The following is a 21,410-nucleotide window of genomic DNA, read 5'->3' on the forward strand; positions in this document are numbered from 1 at the left end:
TCATAGAGCTGCTGCCATTGAGCTGCTGCCATTGAGCTGCCGCCATAGAGCTGCTGCCATTGAGCTGCCGCCATAGAGCTGCTGTCATTGAGCTGCTGCCATTGAGCTGCCACCATAGAGCTGCTGCCATTGAGCTGCTGCCATTGAGCTGCCACCATAGAGCTGCTGCCATAGAGCTGCTGCCATTGAGCTGCTGCCATTGAGCTGCCCCCATAGAGCTGCTGCCATTGAGCTGCTGCCATTGAGCTGCTGTCATTGAGCTGCTGCCATTGAGCTGCCGCCATAGAGCTGCTGTCATAGAGCTGCTGCCATTGAGCTGCTGCCATTGAGCTGCCGCCATAGAGCTGCTGCCATTGAGCTGCTGCCATTGAGCTGCCACCATAGAGCTGCTGCCATAGAGCTGCTGCCATTGAGCTGCCCCCATAGAGCTGCTGTCATAGAGCTGCTGCCATTGAGCTGCCGCCATTGAGCTGCCACCATAGAGCTGCTGTCATAGAGCTGCTGCCATTGAGCTGCTGCCATTGAGCTGCCACCATAGAGCTGCCACCATAGAGCTGCTGCCATTGAGCTGCCACCATAGAGCTGCTGCCATTGAGCTGCTGTCATAGAGCTGCTGCCATTGAGCTGCTGCCATTGAGCTGCTGCCATTGAGCTGCCACCATAGAGCTGCTGCCATAGAGCTGCTGCCATTGAGCTGCTGCCATTGAGCTGCCACCATAGAGCTGCTGCCATAGAGCTGCTGCCATTGAGCTGCTGCCATTGAGCTGCTGCCATTGAGCTGCTGCCATTGAGCTGCCACCATTGAGCTGCTGTCATAGAGCTGCCACCATAGAGCTGCTGCCATTGAGCTGCTGCCATTGAGCTGCTGTCATAGAGCTGCCACCATAGAGCTGCTGCCATTGAGCTGCCACCATAGAGCTGCCACCATAGAGCTGCTGCCATTGAGCTGCTGCCATTGAGCTGCCGCCATAGAGCTGCTGCCATTGAGCTGCCGCCATAGAGCTGCTGCCATTGAGCTGCCACCATAGAGCTGCCACCATAGAGCTGCTGCCATTGAGCTGCTGCCATTGAGCTGCCGCCATAGAGCTGCTGCCATTGAGCTGCCACCATAGAGCTGCCACCATAGAGCTGCCACCATAGAGCTGCTGCCATTGAGCTGCTGCCATTGAGCTGCCGCCATTGAGCTGCTGCCATTGAGCTGCCGCCATAGAGCTGCTGCCATTGAGCTGCCACCATAGAGCTGCTGCCATAGAGCTGCTGTCATAGAGCTGCTGCCATTGAGCTGCTGCCATTGAGCTGCTGCCATTGAGCTGCTGCCATAGAGCTGCTGCCATTGAGCTGCTGTCATAGAGCTGCTGCCATAGAGCTGCCACCATAGAGCTGCTACCATTGAGCTGCCACCATAGAGCTGCTGCCATAGAGCTGCTGTCATAGAGCTGCTGCCATTGAGCTGCTGCCATTGAGCTGCTGCCATTGAGCTGCTGTCATTGAGCTGCTGCCATTGAGCTGCTGTCATAGAGCTGCTGCCATTGAGCTGCCACCATAGAGCTGCTGCCATTGAGCTGCTGCCATTGAGCTGCCGCCATAGAGCTGCTGCCATTGAGCTGCCGCCATAGAGCTGCTGCCATTGAGCTGCCCCCATAGAGCTGCTGCCATTGAGCTGCTACCATTGAGCTGCCACCATAGAGCTGCTGCCATTGAGCTGCTGCCATTGAGCTGCCACCATTGAGCTGCTGCCATTGAGCTGCCACCATCATCATCCTCAGTACTCAGGCAGAGGACCCAGGTCCCCCATCACACACCAGCTCCATGGGCACCAGGACACAGGGCTCCAACCCCTGCCTGCAGCTCCGGAGCATGACAGGACAATGAAGAGAAGGCTCAGGGGGGACCTGATGGCTCCCTACAAGTGCCTGAGAGGAGGATGGAGCCAGGAGGGGCTGGGCTCTGCTCCCAAGGAACAAGGGATGGGACAAGAGGAATCGGCCTCAAGCTGCACCAGGGCAGGTTTAGATGGAGCTGAGGAACAATTCCTGCCCCAGAGGGTGCTCAGGCATTGGAACAGGCTGCCCAGGGCAGGGCTGCAGGCACCGTCCCTGCAAGGGTTCACACCCCGTGGAGACGAGGCCTCAGTGCCATGGGGCAATGGTTGCACTGGATGCTCCTGAAGCTCTTTTCCAGCCCAGTTGGTTCCATGGCTCTGTGACTGCAGGAGGCAGCAGCAGAATGTGTTACCCTCAGTGGCAATGGAAAAGACGCAGGGGAAGGCGCGTGGGGAAGGCACAGGACACGGGAGCCTGGGCAGGGCTTTATTCAAGGAGAAGCAACTCGGGGAGCACTGGTTAGAGGCAAGTCCTGGAGCCCCGGCCATGCGGGAACACGCTCCCCCGGCAGCAAGGGGATTCCACAGGGATGCGGCACCGGGCTGGGCTCACCCCAAACACCCACCTGGGAGACCCCAGTGCAGCCACTGGGGCTTCACAATGGCCAAACATGGGGCTGGCACCTCCGGAGCAGGGAATGGGGTGGCAGGTCCCCATGGGGTGGCAGGTCCCCATGGGTTGCTCGGGGCAGGAGGGGGGGTTCAGCCACCCTGAGCATCCCTTTCTCCATGCTGGGACCGGAGAGATGCCACCCAAAAGCGGATGCTGAGAGCCAGGGCTGGGGGTGCCAGGGGTGTTTGGAGGTCCCCACTGCCCCCAGGGCAGGATCCAGTTAGTGCAAACAAGGTCTGTATTATTAAAGCTGGTGGATTCGGGCTAGTGGCCCTGGTGCCCCCGCCCCGGGGGGGTCAGCGCAGCTCGGGGGGGGCACCGGAGTGGGCAGGGTCTCGCAGTCACAAGAGGACGCAGGGCTTCTTAGGCTTGGCCGGGGCCGGGTTGAGCACGGCCCTCACCGCCTCGGTGAACACATCCTTGATGCCCTCCTGGTTGAGCGCCGAGCACTCGAGGTACTTGACGGCACGGATCTGCTTGGAGAGGCTGATGCCCTGCTGGGTGGTGATGGGCGCCTGGTTCTGCTCCTTGAGCCGCTTCATGGTCTCGGGGTTGTTTCTCAGATCCTTCTTGGTGCCGACGAGGAGGATGGGCACGCTGGGGCAGTGGTGGCACACCTCCGGGTACCACTTGTGCTTCACGTTCTCATAGGAGGGTGGGCTGGCGATGGAGAAGCAGATGATGAAGACGTTGGTCTGGGGGTAGGAAAGCGTCCGCAGGCGGTCGTACTCCTCCTGGCCGGCCGTGTCCCACAGGTTTAAGTTAATAGTCCTGCCGTCCACCGTGTTCTGCGCGCTGTAGTTGTCGAACACGGTGGGGATGTACTCCTTGGGGAAGGCGTTGGTGGTGTAGCAGATGAGCAGGCAGGTCTTGCCCACCGCCCCATCGCCCACCACCACGCACTTGATGCTCTGCATCCCAGAGGCTCCGTGTGCCCTCAGCAGCCTGCGGGGAGAGGAGAGGGTCAGGGCAGGGAACACGCCAGGGCTGAGGGCACCAGAGCCCCTCTGCCCGGACCCCCACCCATCCATCCAGGGTGCAGAGGGGCAGGTCCCTCCATCCCAGAGCCCCGCAATAGGCAGAAACCAGATACCCCCCAATGAGGAACCGCATCCCCAACCTAGGCCAAACTTGTGTGTCACCATGGCTGGGGGCCAGGGTGCTGTAGAGCCCTGTGCCACGTGCAACATCGTGTGACAAAGAATCAAGGAATGGTTTGGGTTGAAGGGAACTTAAAGCTCCTCCAGCTTCAACCCCTGCCACGGGCAGGGACCCCTTCCACTGGAGCAGCTTGCTCCAAGCCCCTGTGTCCAACCTGGCCTTGAACACTGCCAGGGATGGGGCAGCCACAGCTTCTCTGGGCACCCTGGGCCAGCGCCTCAGCACCCTCACAGGGGACAGCTTCTGCCTAAGAGCTCATCTCAGTCTCCCCTCGGGCAGGTTCAAGCCATTCCCCTTGGCCTGTCCCTACAGGCCCTTGTCCCAAGCCCCTCTCCAGGTTTCCTGCAGCCCCTTTAGGCACTGGAGCTGCTCTCAGGTCTCCCCTTCACACAGCAGAGGGGCAGGATCCCCTCCCTGAGCTGCTGCTCACGCTCTGGGGGTGCAGCCCAGGACATGGGGGGTTCTGTGCCTCCAGCCCAGCACATGGCAGGTACAGGATGGAGGGCACACGGGCAGCATCCGCGGGCAGGTTTGGGCCCCGGGTGCTGTGGCCAGGCTGGAGCTGGGTGACATCCGCCCCAGCAGCTGTGTTTATCCCGGGGCCCGAAGCGTTTCCCTGTTTCCCTTCCTCAGGTTCCCTCTGCAATTGCCATTAGGGGCCGCATCCTGCTCCCCTTCCTGCTGCAGGCTGGAGCTGAGCCGAGGTGCGTGTCCCCGCACAGGGCCAGGCTGGGCTGGTGCCCACCCGTGGGTCCGGCAGCCCCTGTCCCTACCGGGATCCGATCCCTGCCCACCGGGATTTGTCGCACTGGAGCCGGACCGCGGCGGGCAGCGGCTCCTGAGCTGAAGATGGGAGCGAGCGGAGGGGCCGCCGATGCCGCCTGGACCCGGAGCACGGTGCTGGGGTCCCCAGAGCCCCCGGACGCGGTGGTTGGGCAGGGGAAGGGGAAGGAGCCGGGCCCCGGCCCCTGCCCCCGATGGGGAAGCGGCTTCTTCCTCTTCTCTTCCTCTTCCCGCCCTGACACCGCTTCCTGCCGCGGCGGGGCCGGGTGCGCCGTGACCCCCGCTCCGCCTGGCCCCTGCCCCGGGCCCCGGGACAAGCGGGGGGGTCCCAACGCTGCCGGAGCCGCCCCGGCGCCGGGACCCGGTGTCCCCCTTGCAGCAGCGCTCCCATCGCGGGGTGAGCCCGGGGCCGCAGCCGCCCCCCGCAGCAGGAAGCCGCGGCCGCCCCGCACCGGGCCCCGGGGGCTCCCGCTCCGGCACCGGCCTCCGGCCGCCGCTTCCTCCCGCTCCGCGCGCAAACGGAGCCCCGAGGGCTCCCTCGCTCCGGCTGCACCCGCCCCGGGATGTCCGAGCGCCGGGGGTCAGCGGTGGGGCCGGGGCAGCAGCGGGACCGCCCCGGGGTCTGCGGGGCTTGGGGCAGAGGGGTGGGAGCAGGAGCTCAGGGATAGAAGCAGGGGATGGGGACGGGATCAGGGCGGGGCAGTGGGAGCAGGAGCAGGGCAGTGAGAGAAGGAGCAAAGGGAACAGGACAGCGGGAGAAGGAACTGGGTCAGGGCGATGGGTGCAGGATCAGGCGCAGCAGAAACAGGAGCAGGAGCAGAGCGATGTGGAAAGGAGCAGGATCATGGTAGTGGGAGCAGGATCAAAGGCAGAAGAAGCAGAGTGGATGAGAGTGGGTCAGTGGGAAAAGGAGCTGGATCAGCGTGATGGGAGCAGGATCAGGGGAGCAGGACAGTGGGAGCAGAAGCATAGCAAGTGGGATCAGGGCTGAGGTGGGATCCAGGGGGTCCCGCGGCAGCCCAGACTCAGGTCAGGGGGTCCCAGGGACACCCCATGGCTGGGAGATGCATCCAGAGCCTGTCCCTGTCTGTACATCCCCGGGGGAAGGACACGGATGGGAAGAGCTGCTGGAGCCTGAGGCCACTGTTGGCAGCAGAAGAGATGGGCAGGAACTGGCTCCAGGGGGATGTGGGGATGGGGATGAAGCGGTGACTCCCCCTTGCTGCTCCCCATTCCTTGGGTAACCCCTGAGCACCCATCATGGCCCCACCAGAGTCCCACAATGGAACACACTGAGCTCAAACCCTATCTGTGGGTACCCTGGGATGAGCTGGAACCAGTGAGCACCCTGCATCCTGGGAAAGGCCCACGCTGAGTCAGCGGTGAGGAAGAGGATGGGGCACACGGAAACACTTGTGCCTATGACAGCATCGATGCTGCGGGCAGGAGGCAAGGAGGAGTCAGTGGGCAGGGGACCTCCATGACCACGAGGATGATCAGGGGCTGGAGCAGCTCCTGTATGGAGCCAGGCTGAGAACATTGGGGCTGTTGAGCCTGGAGAAGAGAAGCTGCGTGGAGACCTCAGAGCAGCTTCCAGTGTCTGAAGGGGGCCTATAAAGATGCTGGAGAGGGACTCTTCATCAGGGACTGACTGCAGTGACAGGACAAGGGGTAACGGATTCAAACTGAAACAGGGGAAGTTCAGGTTGGATTTAAGGCAGAAGCTCTTCCCTGTGAGGGTGCTGAGGCGCTGGCCCAGGGTGCCCAGAGAAGCTGTGGCTGCCCCATCCCTGGCAGTGCTCAAGGCCAGGTTGGACACAGGGGCTTGGAGCAAGCTGCTCCAGTGGAAGGGGTCCCTGCCCGGGGCAGCGTTAAGCTCCCTCCCAACCTGAACCATTCCATGATACCACGAAGACCACAGGAGGGGAGGTGGGAGCTGAGCCCATTGGGGACCAGGAGCCCCCAGCCAGGACGGTGGCACCACCCCCGGTCCCCACATCCCAGCACTGGGGCACCGCAGGGTGCTGCAGCCCATGGACACCGGATGGGCGGCGCTGGCCCGGGGGCACTGCGGGCACTGGGTGAGCACAGCCCATCCCTGCGCTGCCCTGCACAAGGCCAGCTCTGTTCTCCCTCAAAGTCCATGGCCGGCAGCACCCTTAACCCCTTCTGTCCCCTGGGCGCAGGCGCCTCGTGGGGCCGAGGGGCACATCCTGTGTGGGGCACAGCCCCCGGGGGGCTCCGGAGGAGCCGGCCCCCCCCCAGCCCTGCTCCCTGGCCCCGTGGGAGGGGACAGGAGGAGGAAGAGCCAGAGCATGGGGGGGCTGCCCGGAGCCCAGCCCCAGTGGGAGCGCTGGGTGCTGGGGGGATTTGGGTGCAGGGAGGGGGCGGGTGACTCACTCTGACCCCCCCCCCCATCACCAGCCCTGGGACGGGAAAACGGCCTCGTCCCCGCTGCAGCAGAAAAGGGGAAGCAAAACGCGCCCGAGCCCAAGCCAGGGCATCCCCGCCGGGGGTTTCCGCGGGGGGGGACGGAGCAGCCGCTCCCTGAGCTCCCGCCCATCACCGGCCCCAGGGACCCCAAACCTGACCCCAACGAAGCAAACCGGGCCCATGAGCTGTGCCCTGGGAGCCCGCACCCCGCTCTGTGCACAAGGGCCCCCACATCACACAGCACAGCCCACGCTGCGCCCTGAGCCCTCCACACTGCACCTGGCACCCTGCACCCCACAGCCTGCACCCTGTGGGGTGCCGCACGTTGCTGCCCGTGCTCACAGGCCAGGCAGTGGGTCCAAACCATGGAGATGGACCTCCAAAGGACAGCCGGTGTGTCCCTCACGGACAGACAGACCTGACCAGGACACACACACGGTGTCCCCACGGACAGACACACGGTGTCCCCACGGACAGACACACGGTGTCCCCACGGACAGACACACGGTGCCCCCCATGGACAGACACACGGTGTCCCCATGGACAGACACACGGTGCCCCCCATGGACAGACACACGGTGTCCCCATGGACAGACACACGGTGCCCCCCACGGACAGACACACGGTGCCCCCATGGACAGACACACGGTGCCCCCCACGGACAGACACACGGTGCCCCCATGGACAGACACACGGTGCCCCCATGGACAGACACACGGTGTCCCCATGGACAGACACACGGTGCCCCCCATGGACAGACACACGGTGCCCCCATGGACAGACACACGGTGCCCCCCATGGACAGACACACGGTGCCCCCATGGACAGACACACGGTGCCCCCCACGGACAGACACACGGTGCCCCCCATGGACAGACACACGGTGCCCCCATGGACAGACACACGGTGTCCCCATGGACAGACACACGGTGTCCCCATGGACAGACACACGGTGCCCCCCATGGACAGACACACGGTGTCCCCCATGGACAGACACACGGTGCCCCCATGGACAGACACACGGTGCCCCCCATGGACAGACACACGGTGCCCCCCATGGACAGGCAGCCCTGCCCAGCCCCAGCCGTGCTGTGCAGCCGGGTCCATCCTGCTCAGTGGGAGCAGCCCCAGTGCAGGCAGAGGAATCTCCTCAGCTCCATAAATACTGAGCGGAGCTGCTTGGGGCTGAGCGCGGCAGCATCAGCACCGGCGGGAGCTGGCACCGGTATCCGGTGGGAGCGGGTGGGGGGCTCTGCCTGGTGCTGAGATGGGGTCCCTGCTCTGTGCTGCGCTGCACTGGTAACACCGGTACCCCCCGCTCAGCCCCGGTGCCCCCGGCTCAGCCCCAGGCCCCGCAGCTGTAACCTCCCCCTGAGCCCAGGGGTTCCTTTTCCTCTGTCCCAGCTCAGCCCCGTCCGGAGCAATTTCCTCATTTGATTTCCCTCCTCCGGGGCTGGGAGCTCCGCTGCGGGTCCTGCTCTGACCCTCAGCACGGCCACGGTGCACAGCACCGCACCAGGGGCTGGAGCTGGCTCCAGGAGCAGCCCCTGAGCCAGGGCCAGAGCCCCCAGCCCAGCATGGGGAATGGGATGGACAGAGGGGTGGGTGGATGTGTGAATGGAGAGATGGACAGAGGGATGGCGGAGGGATGGATGGATGGAGGGATGGATGGATGGATGGAGGGAGGGATAGATGGATGGATGGATGGAAGATGGATGAATGGATGGAAGATGGATGGGTGGATGGATGGGTGGAAGATGGATGAATGGATGAATGGATGGATGGATGGATGGATGGATGGATGGATGAACGGATGGATGGGGCCACGCCACACTCCACAGCAAGTGAGCCCATCACTGCTCACACCACCAGCAGAGGCACAGACAAGACCCAGGGCAGAGCACACCAGCATGGGGACAGTTTGGCACCTCTCAACGCTACGGTCAAGTCAAAGCCCCACACAGGGCACACACCAGACCTACCCCCATGGGCCAGCACCTCGAGATGTGCTGGGCTCAGGCACCTGCGGCATCACCAGAAACACCCCACTGGATGCTCCCATCTACCTGCACCTGTGATCCCAGCACCAGCCCCCCTGCTGGGTGACATCCCCATGTGCCACCTCTGGTGCTTCAGCTCCACTGAGCAGAAAGGAGCGAGCACAGTAGGACCAGGCCCATGCACGCACCATGGATCATCTCCCCCTGGCACTTGGGGACCCAAGGGTGCCCCTGCTCAGCAGCGGGATACACTGAGAGGTGGCCCCAAAACCAGCACCCACCACAGCCACATGGGACAGAGACACCCACAGTGCACTGCGGTGTGTGATGGACACGGTGCTGTGAGCACTGCAGCGTGGTGGCTGCTGAACACGTGCCACAGCACGTATGTGACAGCATGTGACAGCGTGTGACAGCATGTGTGAGTGACGTGCGTGGTGCAGTGTGTGCAGTGTTGCAATGAGCATTGCGTGACGTGCCCCGTGTGTTGTAACTGGTGTGTTGTAAGCTGTGTGCAGCGTGAGGCCATGAGTGGGGGGTGCGGTACATGCAGTGTGTGCAGTGTGCAGGGTTGTACCTCTCAGCGGGTGCAGTGTGAAGTGCAGAACTGGCAGTGCGTGCACTGGGTGTTGCAGTGAGTGCCGGCTGGGTAGCGGGTGCAGTGGGCAGCGCATGGGGGGCAATGGGTGCAGTTCAGGGGGGTATAGTGCAGGGGGAGCAGTGCACAGGTTGCAGTGAGCAGTGCAACGGGTGCAGGGGGTGCAGCGCAGGGGGTGCAGTGCAGCGGGTGCTGGAAGTGCAGGGGGCGCAGTGCAGCAGGTGCAGGGGTTGCAGTGCAGCGGGGGCCGGCAGTGCAGGGGAAGCAGTGCAGCGGGTGCAGGGGGTGCAGTGCAGCGGGTGCCGGCAGCGCAGGGGGAGCAGCGCAGAGGGTGCAGCACCGGGGCACAGCGCAAGGGGAGCAGTGGGTGCCGTGCAGCGCCCTCTGGCGTGCAGCGCAGGCGGTGCAGCGCCCGGCTCAGCGCGCAGTGCCTGCCCTTCCGTCCATGCAGTGAGCGCGATGGGAGTGGGCAGCTCGTGCAGTGCGGGCAGTGACCGCATCACGGCGGGAGGGCAGCTCCCGGGGCAGCGTGTGGGGGCTCAGCGCAGTGGCTGCAGTTGCAGTGGGTGCAGTGCCGGTGGATGCAGTGGGTGCAGAGCGATGGATGCAGCAGCCCCGCGGAAGGGGTCAGCCCGGCCCGGTTCTGTCCCCGCTACGGGCACCCCAGACCCCCGCTACCCCCCACCCTCCGCCGCGCGGGCTCCGGTCCCGATGCCCCCTTCCTGGCCCCGACGGGCGGCTCTTCCCGCGCCCCGACCTGGACCCCCCGGCCCCGGCTCCCCCATCCCTGCCCGGTCCCGGTCTCGCACTCACCCCGGGGCATGGCGCGGCGGCGGGCGCGGGGCCGGAGCGGCGGCGGCAGCAGGAGGAGGAGGAGGAGCTGGAGGAAGTCAGCGGCCGCCTCCCGCCGCCCCGGGCGGTCCCGCGGAGAAACTTCCCCCCGGCCCCCGCCCGCTGCCGCTTCCTTCCTCCGCCGGGGCCGGGGCCGGGCCCTTCCCGCGGGGCGCTCCCGGGCATCGCCCCTCTCCCGCGCGGCAGCAGCGCGGGTGGGGGCTCCCGGTGCCGCCGCTGTGCCCGCCCGGGACCCCCGAGCAGGGGCCTGCAGCCTCAGGGAGAGGAGCCCCCGCCCCAAGGCTGCTCCTACGGGGGGTCCGGGATGGGGATGGGAACGGGGCCAGGATGGGGATGGGGATGAGGACGGGGGAACGGCGCTGCAGGGGTGGGGGTGCTGTAGCGGGAGAAGGAGGGGGAAAGGGGGGGCACCCGGCCGTCGGGCACAGCGGAACAGCAGACGAGGAAGTGGCAGCCCCTGCCCTGGGGTCTGTGTGGGGATGGGGTGATGGATGGGAGAGGAGGGAGCAGAACCGGGGGGGAAGCAGCCCCCAGAGCATGGTCTTGTCCTGCTGGGTCAGGGCCAGGGGGACCCAGGTGCTGTGAGGGTCCCCACCAGAGCCAGGATACCAAGGGGGGGGTCTTGTAAGGGCTGGGTACCGCAGGATGAGGGCTCCCGTAAGGGCCAGGTCCCACCAACAGCCCCCAGGGCAGCACCCACAGCCCATGACAGTCCTCAGTTCCCTGCCCTAGGGCAGGAGGGTCTCATGGGAGAGATGCGGTGGTCCCGGGATGGAAGCTAGTGGGCTCATCAGGAACCCTCATCCCGGTGTGCCAGAGCCACAGGGACCTCCTGCCCTCACGAGGGATGTCACCCTCCTCCAGCACAGAGGAACTCATGGGACGGGTCCACTCTGCCTGGAAATGAGCCTGGCAGCTGCCTGTGGCTCCGGGCACTTCCCGATCCCCTCCGTTGCCAGCCCTGGTTTCCACACCGGGCACCCTCCATGGCTGGCGGTCCCCATGGATACCAGTACCCCCATCTCGCGTCCTGGGGCTGATAACGCCCGCTTGGGGACAGCAGTGACACCTCTCGGGGCAGCGGGGCTGAAGCCGGACGGGATTGTGCTTCCGGACCAGCAGCCATGGAGCTATTCTGGGGCCAGATCCGGTCCCTGCAGGGAGCTCCACTGTCAACTCCGGGGCCGAGGGAGGACACGTGAACCCTCCGTCCCTGACCTTTCTGTGCCCCAGTGGTGCTGATGCCACCGGGCCAATGGTGGCCAGTGGCGATGCCACCAGGAGCATGTGACCCTGGCAGAGTGCTGCAGTTCTCGGGGGTGTCAGAATGTGGCAGCCCAGGCCCGGGCATCAAAACGGGTCTGTCCCGATGAGCTGGGGTGCTCTGATGTGTCAGGGTATTCTGATGAACTAGGATGCTCTAACGAGCTGGAATGCTCTGATGACTCGGGGAGCTCTGATGAGCTGGGGTGCTGCGATGTTTTGGGATGGTCAGAATGTTTTGGGATGCTCTAATGAGCTAGGATGCTCAGCTGAGCTTGGGTGCTCTAATAAACCGGCGTGCTCCGATGAGCTGTGGTGTTTTGATGTGTTGGTGTGCTCTGATGAGCTGGGGCGCTCTAGTGAGCCGGGAAGCTCCACTGATCTGGCGTGCTCCACTGAGCTGGGATGCTCCGATGTGCTGGGATGCTCTAGTAACCCGGGGTACTCTGATGAACCAGGATGCTCTGATGAGCTGGGGTGCTCTGATGTGTTGGGGTCCTTTGATGAGCCAGGATGCTGTAACGAGCTGGGGTGCTCCACTGAGCTGGGGTGCTCTGATGTGCTGGGGTGCTCTGCCAAGCCGGGGTGCTCTGACCTTGCAGAGTGCTCCGATGTGTGAGGGTGCGCTGATGACCCGGGCTCCTCTGACGTGCCGGGGTGCTCTGCGAAGCCTCCCCCGGGGCTGGAAGCGGCTCCCGCCCCATCCAGGCATCCCTCGCAGCCGCCCCTTCCTCAGCTCCCCCGCCGCGCCGGCAGCGCGCCCGCAGCCTGCGCTTTCCCCTGCGCCCACCAGAGGTCGCTGCGGCCCAGCGGCGGGCGCGGGGAGCCCGGCGGAGGCGGATGAGGAGGAGGGGGAAGGAAGCGGCGGGGCGTGGCCAGCTGCCCGACCCTGATTGGCCGAGCGGCGGGGGCGGCCCCGCCCCGCCGGGGGTCTCTCCCGGCAGCGATTGGCTCCGCCTCCTGTCACCGAGCGCGCGGCGGCGGTGCCAAGGCCCGGTGCGCAGCGGGGCGCGCGCCTGGACGAGACCACCGCTGCGTGGGGCGGGGGGGGACGGACTGCGGGGCTGTCCCTTGAGGCAGCGCGGCGAGGGGAGTCCGGGGGGTGTCCCGGGAGGAACCGCCTCTGAGGAGGAAGGTGCGGGAAGGAGCGGACCGGGAGCGGTTACCGGGGAGGGGGCCGGGGTGTCTCGGTTGAGAGCACTGCTGCGGGTGAGCGGGACAGGGTTGTCCCGGGAAGAGACCACTGCTGGGGAGGGGGAGCAGGGCTCTCCTGGGAGAGACCACTGCTGCGGGGGGCGGGGGGGAAGCCTCTGCCGGGAGAGACCACTGCGGGGTGGGGGGGGCAGTCCGGATCCGGTATCTCTCGCCGGGCCGGCGGCGGTGTCTCTGTCCGTGCCGGGGCAGCGGGAAGCGGCGCCCGGGCGGGAACACCGGGAATAACGCTCGGTCCTTCAGCTGCTGCCGGCCGCGGAGCGCCCAGCCCGGGTGTGCGGAGCGGCGGAGCCGAGGTGAGCGGAGCGGCCGGGCCCGGCGGCGGGGCCGATGCCGAGGAGGAGCTGACAGCGGCGGGGGAAGCGGCGAGGCCGACGCGGAAATGGATGTACGGTCGGGAGTGGCCCTGTGGGTGCTGTGCGGCCTCCTCCTGCAGCAGGGCCGCGGGGAGCGGCCCCCCGGCTCCCACCTGGACGAGAGCGCCATTGCAGGTGAGGCCCGGCCCGGCTCCCCCCCGTCCCTCCCTCCCTCCCTCCTTCTCTCCCGGGGCACCGGGAGTCCTGCATCACCCGGTGCCATGGGGGGGGTCGGCTGGGCCGCGCTGCTGCTCCGTTCCATGGGCAGGGTTGAAGGGAGCTTAAAGCTCCTGCAGCTCCAACCCGTGCAGCGGGCAGGGACGCCTTTCCCTGGAGCAGCTTGCTCCAAGCCCGGTTGAGTTCCCCGGTTTCCCGGTTGCTGAGGCCGGGTTCACAAACCCGCAGCGCTGGGGACAAGGGTCGGAGCTCCCAAAATAACCCCGTTTGTTTGTGCCCCCGGGCTCCGGCCGGTCCCGCATGAGGCGCTTTGCGGCGCGCTTTGCATCGGGGCTCGGCCGTTACCTCTCGGGTAAGGACGTGCCCAGGCGGGCTGGGCCGCGAGACCCCGAGGCTTCGGCAGCCCTGGCCCGCTCCAGGCTCCTGCCCGCACCTTGCGCTGAGCCTTCCCCACCTCCCGCCTTGAGGAGCGGTAGCCAGGACCCAGCTTTCCCTTGTTCGCTGCCCTCCACCCCAAAATCCCCACAAAAAAAGGAAGGAGAAGGCCAAGCCCCGCCGGGTTTGGGAGAAATTCCCGCTCCGGAGCCGGGCTTTAGTGGCACCCTGCCGGTAGAGCAGAGCCAGCCTCGGTGAAGGGCTGGGGACTGGGGGCTGCAGCGTGGGCACGGGTGCTGCTGCGTGTCCTTGTGCCGGGGCCTGAGGTCAGAGCTGGGAGCCTGCTCCCTCAAACCTGCTTTAACCGTTGGTGTTGAGACAAATCCTGAGCTCCCTGCCCGTTCAGTGCACAGCACCAGTGCTTGTGTGCTGACACAGGATCCGGTGAGGGTGTGCTGTGAGCACTGCAGGTGAGGACATGGAGCACTGTGTGTGCTCTGACCGGGAGCACTCCCTCTAAAGCACTGCCAGGGCAAGGCACGACTCTGCTCAGTGAGCCGAGCTGTCAGCAGCGGGGTGGCTTCATGCTTCCACCACCGCCATCCACACCCTGGATTCACTCCGGATCCAGGCACAGGCTTCCACGGGGGATAATGTGCTGGTTTGGGGTGGTGGCAGCAGGTGGTGAGCGTCTCCAGCCCCTGGGTGCTGCAGGGGTGCAGGGTGATGGTGTGTGAGCAGGGCTGGGGACTGGAGCTGGTGGAAGGCTTTGGTTACAGTGGAAGGTGCAGGATGAAAGTGGCCGCAGCGCCGTTGCTAAGCAGGAGTTTGGCTTCGTGTGTGGAGCTGGTTGGTGAGAACAGGGCAAGTCCTGGAACGTGGTATCAGGAGAACGATCGGGAACGCGGTGTCTGATTCCTGGCAGGGCAGATTGTTTCATCCCGGCGACGTGGTGCTTTGTGTGGCTCACTTGAGGGGTTCCTTCCCTCCCCGCTGCCCTCGTGCACGCTGCTCTGTGAGAAGTTGCTTTGTAGATTCTTCCTTTGTGATCCTAAATCCTGAGGCCAGTTCACATCCCGTCCGCTCCATTAAGGAAACTGGATCTCTGCAGTCCTTCTGAAGCAAGGTTTATGCCTCCAAGGAATTTCCAGCGGAGTTATTTTTGGAGGCCCTGCAGAAGTGTGGCAGCCCTGGTGATTCAGCTGCTGACTTGCTCCTCTCTGAGCAGAGGCAGAGCAGGGAGCAGCCCCGAGCCCTGATCTCTAACAACACGCGCTGCGGTTGGGCTGCTCCTGCAGAAGATGCTTCTGTAGCTCTTGTTGTGTCACAGCCGGTGTATTTAGTTCCTTCTGGGTTCAAAACCCTTAAGAGCAGCACGTGGACCTTGCAGGGGATGGCTGGTCACAGGCTGAACCTCAAGCGTGTGGATGAGCGTGGGCAGTAACGGGGGGTTTGCTTGCTCTGAACGTGGATAACTTGCAGTGTAACAGCCCCGTGCCCTGCCTGGGCTCGCTGCTCCCTGCTACCACAGCTTGAAGCTGATGCTGCCTCTGCGGTCGCTTGGCCATTAGCTCTGTAGCTCTTAGAGCTGTAGCAGTGCGGGAGGATCCCCAGCACATGCCGGTTTTCCTTAGGTGTTCCCTGGCAGCAGCGGGTGAGGCTGGGGTTGGCTGCACACGTCCGCGGCAGCGTGGGCTCGGCTGGAGCTGAGGGGGGGGTGTGGTGGGCTCCTCAAACTGCTCATCTGGGACAGGTTTTCGGAAGGGAGGTGGTGGGGTTTGTGACAGGGCTTGAACTAAGGAGAAAAGAGGTGACGGCGCCGGTCACTGTTCCCGGGAATGGTACAGGATGTGCAGGGAAGCGCTTGCAGGGAGCAGAAGTGTGAGTGCAGCAGCGTGGGCTCCTTGGGCTCCGTTGCTTTGATTCTGGGCACACTGAGGGTGTGCATCAGCATCATTTAGTGAGGATATTGTGTGCTGGTGAGGATATTGTGTGCTGGTGAGGATATTGTGTGCTGCTGGTTCCTAAGATGATTCTTAAATAAGAGTTTGAAATGGGGTGGTTTTATCTTGGGATCCCAGAGTGGTTTGTGTTGGAAGGGAGCTTAAAGCTCATCCAGTTCCAAGCCCCTGTGTCCAACCTGGCCTTGAGCACTGCCAGGGATGGGGCAGCCACAGCTTCTCTGGGCACCCTGGGCCAGCGCCTCAGCACCCTCACAGGGAAGAGCTTCTGCCTAAGAGCTCATCTCAGTCTCCCCTCGGGCAGGTTCAAGCCATTCCCCTTGGCCTGTCCCTACAGGCCCTTGTCCCAAGCCCCTCTCCAGGTTTCCTGCAGCCCCTTTAGGCACTGGAGCTGCTCTGAGGTCTCCCCTGAGCAGGAAGCTCAGAGCTGGGAACAGAACTCCAGGGAAAACCAGATCTTCTCCTGGCTTAGGCTTGTTCGGAGCCAAACGTGGCTTTAACCCCTTCCTGCTCCATCAGATCTGAGTTCGGTTCCACTTCAGACGCACAGGAGCCGTTTGGCAAGGCCCAGAGAGCCAGCCCGGGATGCGGTGTGGTTCAGAGCCATGGAGAGCAGCAGCCTGAGCCCAGCACCGCTCAGATGCCCTGCCGGGGCTGCCCTGGAGCACGCGTGTGCCGGTGCTGAGGCCCCGCAGGATGTGCTCACTCTCGCTCGGCCTCATTGTTTTCACCCGCTGCTGGTTATTTTTAGCATGAATGTGTCTGGCTGCAGCTCCAGCCCCGGGCTCTCCTGCACCCCCCCCCTAAAAGGGGCAAGAGAAGCTCCCTGTGGCCGGCAGTACAGGTACTACCTTTGGGTGGTTGGTTTTATTCCCTTTCCAGTTCCTTGCTGTAATCTGTTAATTGCCTGAGTCTCACTGATTTAATCATGGAATCACAGCATGGTTTGGGTTGAAGGGACCTTAAAGCTCCTCCAGCTCCAACCCCTGCCACGGGCAGGGACCCCTTCCACTGGAGCAGCTTGCTCCAAGCCCCTGTGTCCAACCTGGCCTTGAGCACTCCAGAGCTTTGTGCTCCCTTCCAACACAAGCCATTCTGTGCTAATTCAATCTCGGTACAGACAGTGATCTCTCTCCATAGCCTGTTTCTCATTAGATCACGTTAACTGGTATCAAGGAGGTTGCTGCTATTAATTTTCCCTTGATTGCCTTCTGCGCAGAGCAGCGCGGGTGGACACTGAAATATTGCTGCTGCTTATTGCAGGGACCTCCTGGTGTGTTTGCACATCCAGGGAATGCTGCCTGCAAGGGGCTGGGCTTTGGATGACCGGGATTCATCCTGCCTCCCTTAGTGGTGATACTTCCACCGCTGCTGTCTGCTTTGCTGCCTTCAGGCCTGCTCCATGTCCATATGAGTGTGCATTCCCCTGAGCCTGGCTGCATTTGGGATTGAGATTGCTTTTAGTGATCCTGCATCCGTAGGGATGCGTCTGCCATGCTCTGCCTGTGCCGGAGGCTGTCTGGGGTCTCATTTTGATGCCTCTTCTGGCTTCGTTTAGACAGATTTGGGATCCTGGTGTGGATTTTCCCTGTCTCCTGCAGCAGTTAAAAGATGGGATTGAGATAGCATGGTGAGATTGACCCATTCTGTTGCTGATGTGTGCCTGGGGGTGGGCAGGGGCCGGACCCTCAGTGCCTCGAAGCAGGGTTTGGCATTTACTTATATGCCAAGGCACAGCAGCTCCTCTTTCCCTTCCTTTCTCTTTCTCCTCCTTCCCTGCCTTGATCTCTCCTTTGCATGGTTTCTGGAGTCGTTGCTGTTGCTCAGGTGATGTTTAACACATGGGATTCTTACCTAGCCAGGGGGTGTTTATAACAGGGTTATCAAAGTATTAAGATGATATTAACAGAAGAGCTGAGTGGACAAGCTGGGAGTTACTGTGATTGCCTGTAGCACTCGGAGCTCAGGCTGCATGAACAAACAGAACATCAGTGCTTAAAATGAGGGTGATGAAGGGGCCACAACCACAAGCTTTTACCCTGAGATTCATTTGAGAGGGGCAGAAGATTTCACTCCTGGGTGAGGATGCTGTGCCTGAGCAGCTGATTGCTCCTGTGCTCGTCATGCCAAGAGGAAGGGGTTTATTGTGAGTTAATCCTTGGTTACAAAACCTCCAGCTTGGAAAGTGACTGCTTTGGACCTTGAACTTGCAGTGAGATCTTTTAACATGAGCAGAATGGACTTAGGGGTGTCTGTGGAAAGCTGGATGTGGATCACATGTGGATGGTGACTCCTTTATTTTTAAACATGACCATTGCCAGTTGCTTCATGAGTCGTTCCATTAGAGCATTTATTTGATGGTGCTGAAGATTCCCTCACCCACAATGATGCCAGAAGTCACATTTCTTCTTTATTCCTTTGCCAGAGCCTCTGGTTTCACCCGCTGCAGCAAGATGCTTTTATGGGTTGCCTCAAGAAGAAGCCTTATCAGTTGAAGGCAGAGGTCAGCATAAATCAGTGGTGGTGAGATACAAGCAGCTGACTGAGGTACCCTTAATCTGGCTGCTCCTTAAGCTCCCAGTGCTGTGTAATGGAGCCACTGCAGGATTCATCCCATGTGTGCTGGAAGCCTCCAGATCCTCCTGCAGCCTGCCCAGGTCCTCAGCTCGAGGAGGAGCATGACCCAGCTTGTCAGCACACACCTCCCCACAGGAACTCTTCATTAACTCCAGTTAAGTCTTTTGAGGTACTCGCTGACACTGAGGAGGAGCTGCACATGTGAGTAGCAGCCTTGGGTTGGGCAAGGGGGAAAGAGGAGGCTGGAGAATGTTTGGAAAACTTGGCCAGGAAACAGTCCGTGTTCTTCTCCAGCTTGACTGGAAACCTCCATGGATTGCACAGCCTTTACTTCCTTCAGGAATGAGACTCGTTTTGAGGACTCCTGGAATCCCAATGGAAGGGACCTCAGGGATCATCCGCTCCAACCTCTCCAGGCACAGCAGGACCCAGACTGGATGCCCAGCACCCTGTGCAGCCCCATCTTAACAGTGTCCAACACTGGGGAGTCACCACTGCCCTGGGGAGATTGTTCCAATGGCTGCTTGTTCCCATTGGGAATGATTCTCCTCTTGTGTCCATTGGGAATCTCCCAGCAGTAACTTGTGCCCATCACCCCTCGGCTTTCCCATGGGACTCCTTATAGTAGGAGGCTGAGCTGTGGGAGCACAGACCTCAGCTCTGCACGGGCATCCGGTAACTCCGCTTCGTGCCCAGAGATTCCTGGGGAAGAATTGGGAATCTCCAGGCTGGAAACAGGCTGGATGTGGCTGTTGATGTTTTCCATGTCTCCATCACCAAATCCTGTTTTCTCAGGGCCGCTGTGGTCCAGGGCAGCCTGGAGCAGCTCCGGCTGTGCTGTCTCCCACCGTGTGGAGTGAGGAGGTGCTTGGGTTCCTCCCTCAATGTGCAGTCCTGGAATGACCTCCCGCAAGGAAAACCAGGCAGGTCCATGGCAGACTTCCCTCATGTCCTGCTTCAAACTGTGCCTTTTGGGTTGGCCGGGATGTGCAGGGACATGTGGGGAGTCCACAGCAGCAGTCCTCCTGTCCATCCTTTCCTCCTGGGAGGAAATGGAATGATCGATGTGTGCTGAAGCCTCCTGGCATCCCGTATGGAGGGGCCAGCAGTGTCTGTGGTGTTGGTAGTCTCAGAATGGAGCTTCCTCCCAAAGGGAATAAGAGAGACAAACAGTTTGCTTCTCTGCTGCTGGGTCTGTGGCTGGCTCGGGGAATGGGGTAGTGCTGTCCCCTCCTGCTCCTCAGGCAGGGGATGGATGTCTGGTGCACGCTGTGCTTTAACCAGTGCTGCAGGGGAGCCACCTTAGCATGCAGCGACTTTAGTTCGAGACCTGCCTGGCTTGTGATGAGGGAAGGGAAGGAAAGGTCATCCTGGTGTAATTCCATGTGGATCTGGTTGTTAAAAGGACAGTGTACGAGCAGGGGATTGGAAAGCACCCGTTTGCCATGAGGTTATCCATCTGCTGCTAATAATCCTTCTGCTTATCCAGCATGGGGGCTGATGGACGTGGTGGCACTTGTCCCGGGGTAGTTGTCCAAGCTCACGTTCAGTGCCAAGCTCAGTGACCCTTTTCCTCCCTTCGGCTGCACTTTGCTTTTGCCAGCTGTAATTGCACAGGCTATTAGTGTTGAAAAACCTGTTCAGCTCCTCATTTAGCTTCGCTTTTAACCCAAGCTACATGGGGAGAGACAAGTGCCTGAGCAGGCAGAGCGAGCTGGAGGCTGGGGAGCCCTGCTTCCTCCTGGGGCAGCTCTGGGTTCCGGCTGGAACAAGCCCTTTTGTACCTGGGGGGGTTTGTTTCCAGGGGTGCTCTGGCCATGCTGCAGATTCCTGCTGTGACAGCGCGGGGATGGGGACAGGACTTTAACTGCTGTTGGGGTGAAGGTCTGCAGTGTGAGCTGGGCATCCCTCTGGTCCACAATGGAAAAGGAAGATCTGATCACCCTTCTTTATGCCATAGTCAAGCACTATTAATAATGTGGCTTTTTGGCCTCTTTGATACTCTCCCTGATGACATGGTGCAGCCTTTGGATTCTTCTGTGTCGCCACCTCCTGCCCTGAGCACTTCACTTTGCTTCAGGAGTTGGGGAGATGTTTTGTGTGCCTGAAGGCAGTGGCCATCTCCTGCTGACCCTTGCTTGTGTGACCTGATCCAGGTGGGTCTCTGCAGGCTTTAATTGTTCCTTTATCTTCAATTTAATCAGCCCCATCACCCCTGTGTGACTCTACTGAGAGTGCTGAGGCCCAGAGGAGCTGTGGCTGCCCCATCCCTGGCAGTGCTCAAGGCCAGGTTGGACACAGGGGCTTGGAGCAAGCTGCTCCAGTGGAAGGGGTCCCTGCCCATGGCAGGGGTTGGAGCTGGAGGAGCTTTAAGGTCCCTTCCAACACAAACCATTCCATGATCCTAGTGATTCTGGGATAAGGAAGTCGTTCAGATAACTGCATGTTTGTGTATGTGGATCATCTGTGCTTGTTTGCTTTATCTTTATGAAATGGTATCGGGATGTTTGGTTGGTTGGATTACGGACCTATTTTTAAGTAACCCATTTTTTCCACTTTGGAGAATGCATTCGCTCGTGTGCCAGGGCCAGCTGTGCTGCCTGCCTTTGGGAACCAGCAGCAGGAACCATGCCCTCTCTGCCCGGCAGGTACCTGGGTTGTGAACCTTTGCTATGGGCGATGTCTGTGGGTCCAGAGGAGGCCATGGAGCTGCTGTGAGGGCTGGAGCAGCTCTGCCCTGGAGCCAGGCTGAGAGAGCGGGGCTGGGGCAGCCTGGAGAAGAGAAGGCTCCTGAAGGGGAGACCTGAGAGCAGCTCCAGTGCCTAAAGGGGCTGCAGGAAACCTGGAGAGGGGCTTGGGACAAGGGCCTGTAGGGACGGGACAAGGGCCTGTAGGGACAGGCCAAGGGGAATGGCTTTAAGCTCCTTTCAGCGCAAACCGCTCTGTGATTCCATGGCTCCAGAATGTGAAGCAGGAACAATCCAATAGGAAATGGTGATGTCTGTTTGCAAACACACACTCGTGCCACATGTTGTGCAAGAAAAGGAGCTATTTTGAGTAGCCGAGGAGTTCTGACATCGTTTTCCTCTGAAGGGCCGAGTTTTAAGCTCAGTTTAATTTATTCCTTCACGTTTTGAGCTCTGGTGCCTGGAAAGCTGCAGCTCTCT

At 61.8% G+C, this 21,410-nt stretch overlaps 2 protein-coding genes across 14 annotated transcripts in view; one reads left to right on the forward strand and one right to left on the reverse strand.

The window, feature by feature from the left end:
* Nucleotides 1-1,653: 1,653 nt before the first annotated feature.
* RHOG (ras homolog family member G) lies at nt 1,654-10,421 on the reverse strand. Its single transcript, XM_080612879.1, has 2 exons — nt 10,284-10,421; nt 1,654-3,440 (listed from the first exon to the last, which is right to left on the reverse strand). Exon 2 carries the CDS (start codon nt 3,410-3,412, stop codon nt 2,837-2,839), a length of 576 nt encoding a protein of 191 aa, XP_080469005.1. The 5' UTR covers nt 3,413-3,440; nt 10,284-10,421; the 3' UTR covers nt 1,654-2,836.
* Nucleotides 10,422-12,588: 2,167 nt separating this feature from the next.
* The window catches only part of STIM1 (stromal interaction molecule 1), a 65,568-nt gene continuing 56,746 nt past the window's right edge, over nt 12,589-21,410 (forward strand). For 10 of the 13 annotated variants that reach the window (XR_013956380.1, XR_013956381.1, XR_013956382.1 and 7 more), the window contains exons 1-2: nt 12,589-12,720; nt 13,041-13,288. Coding sequence is in view for 7 of the 13 variants with exons in the window: in XM_080612555.1 (XP_080468681.1) it covers nt 13,180-13,288 (109 nt within the window). In the remaining 6 variants the exon portion in view is untranslated. The other 3 variants (XR_013956379.1, XR_013956383.1, XR_013956384.1) reach the window with 3 other exon arrangements.

This window comes from Psittacula echo (genome assembly GCF_963264785.1).
Source record: "Psittacula echo genome assembly, chromosome: 3".
NCBI lineage: Eukaryota > Metazoa > Chordata > Aves > Psittaciformes > Psittacidae > Psittacula > Psittacula echo.

What these genes read in the sequence shown, in the direction of transcription:
- RHOG (XM_080612879.1), bottom strand. Translation starts at nt 3,412, where the DNA reads ATGCAGAGCATCAAGTGCGTGGTGGTGGGCGATGGGGCGGTGGGCAAG.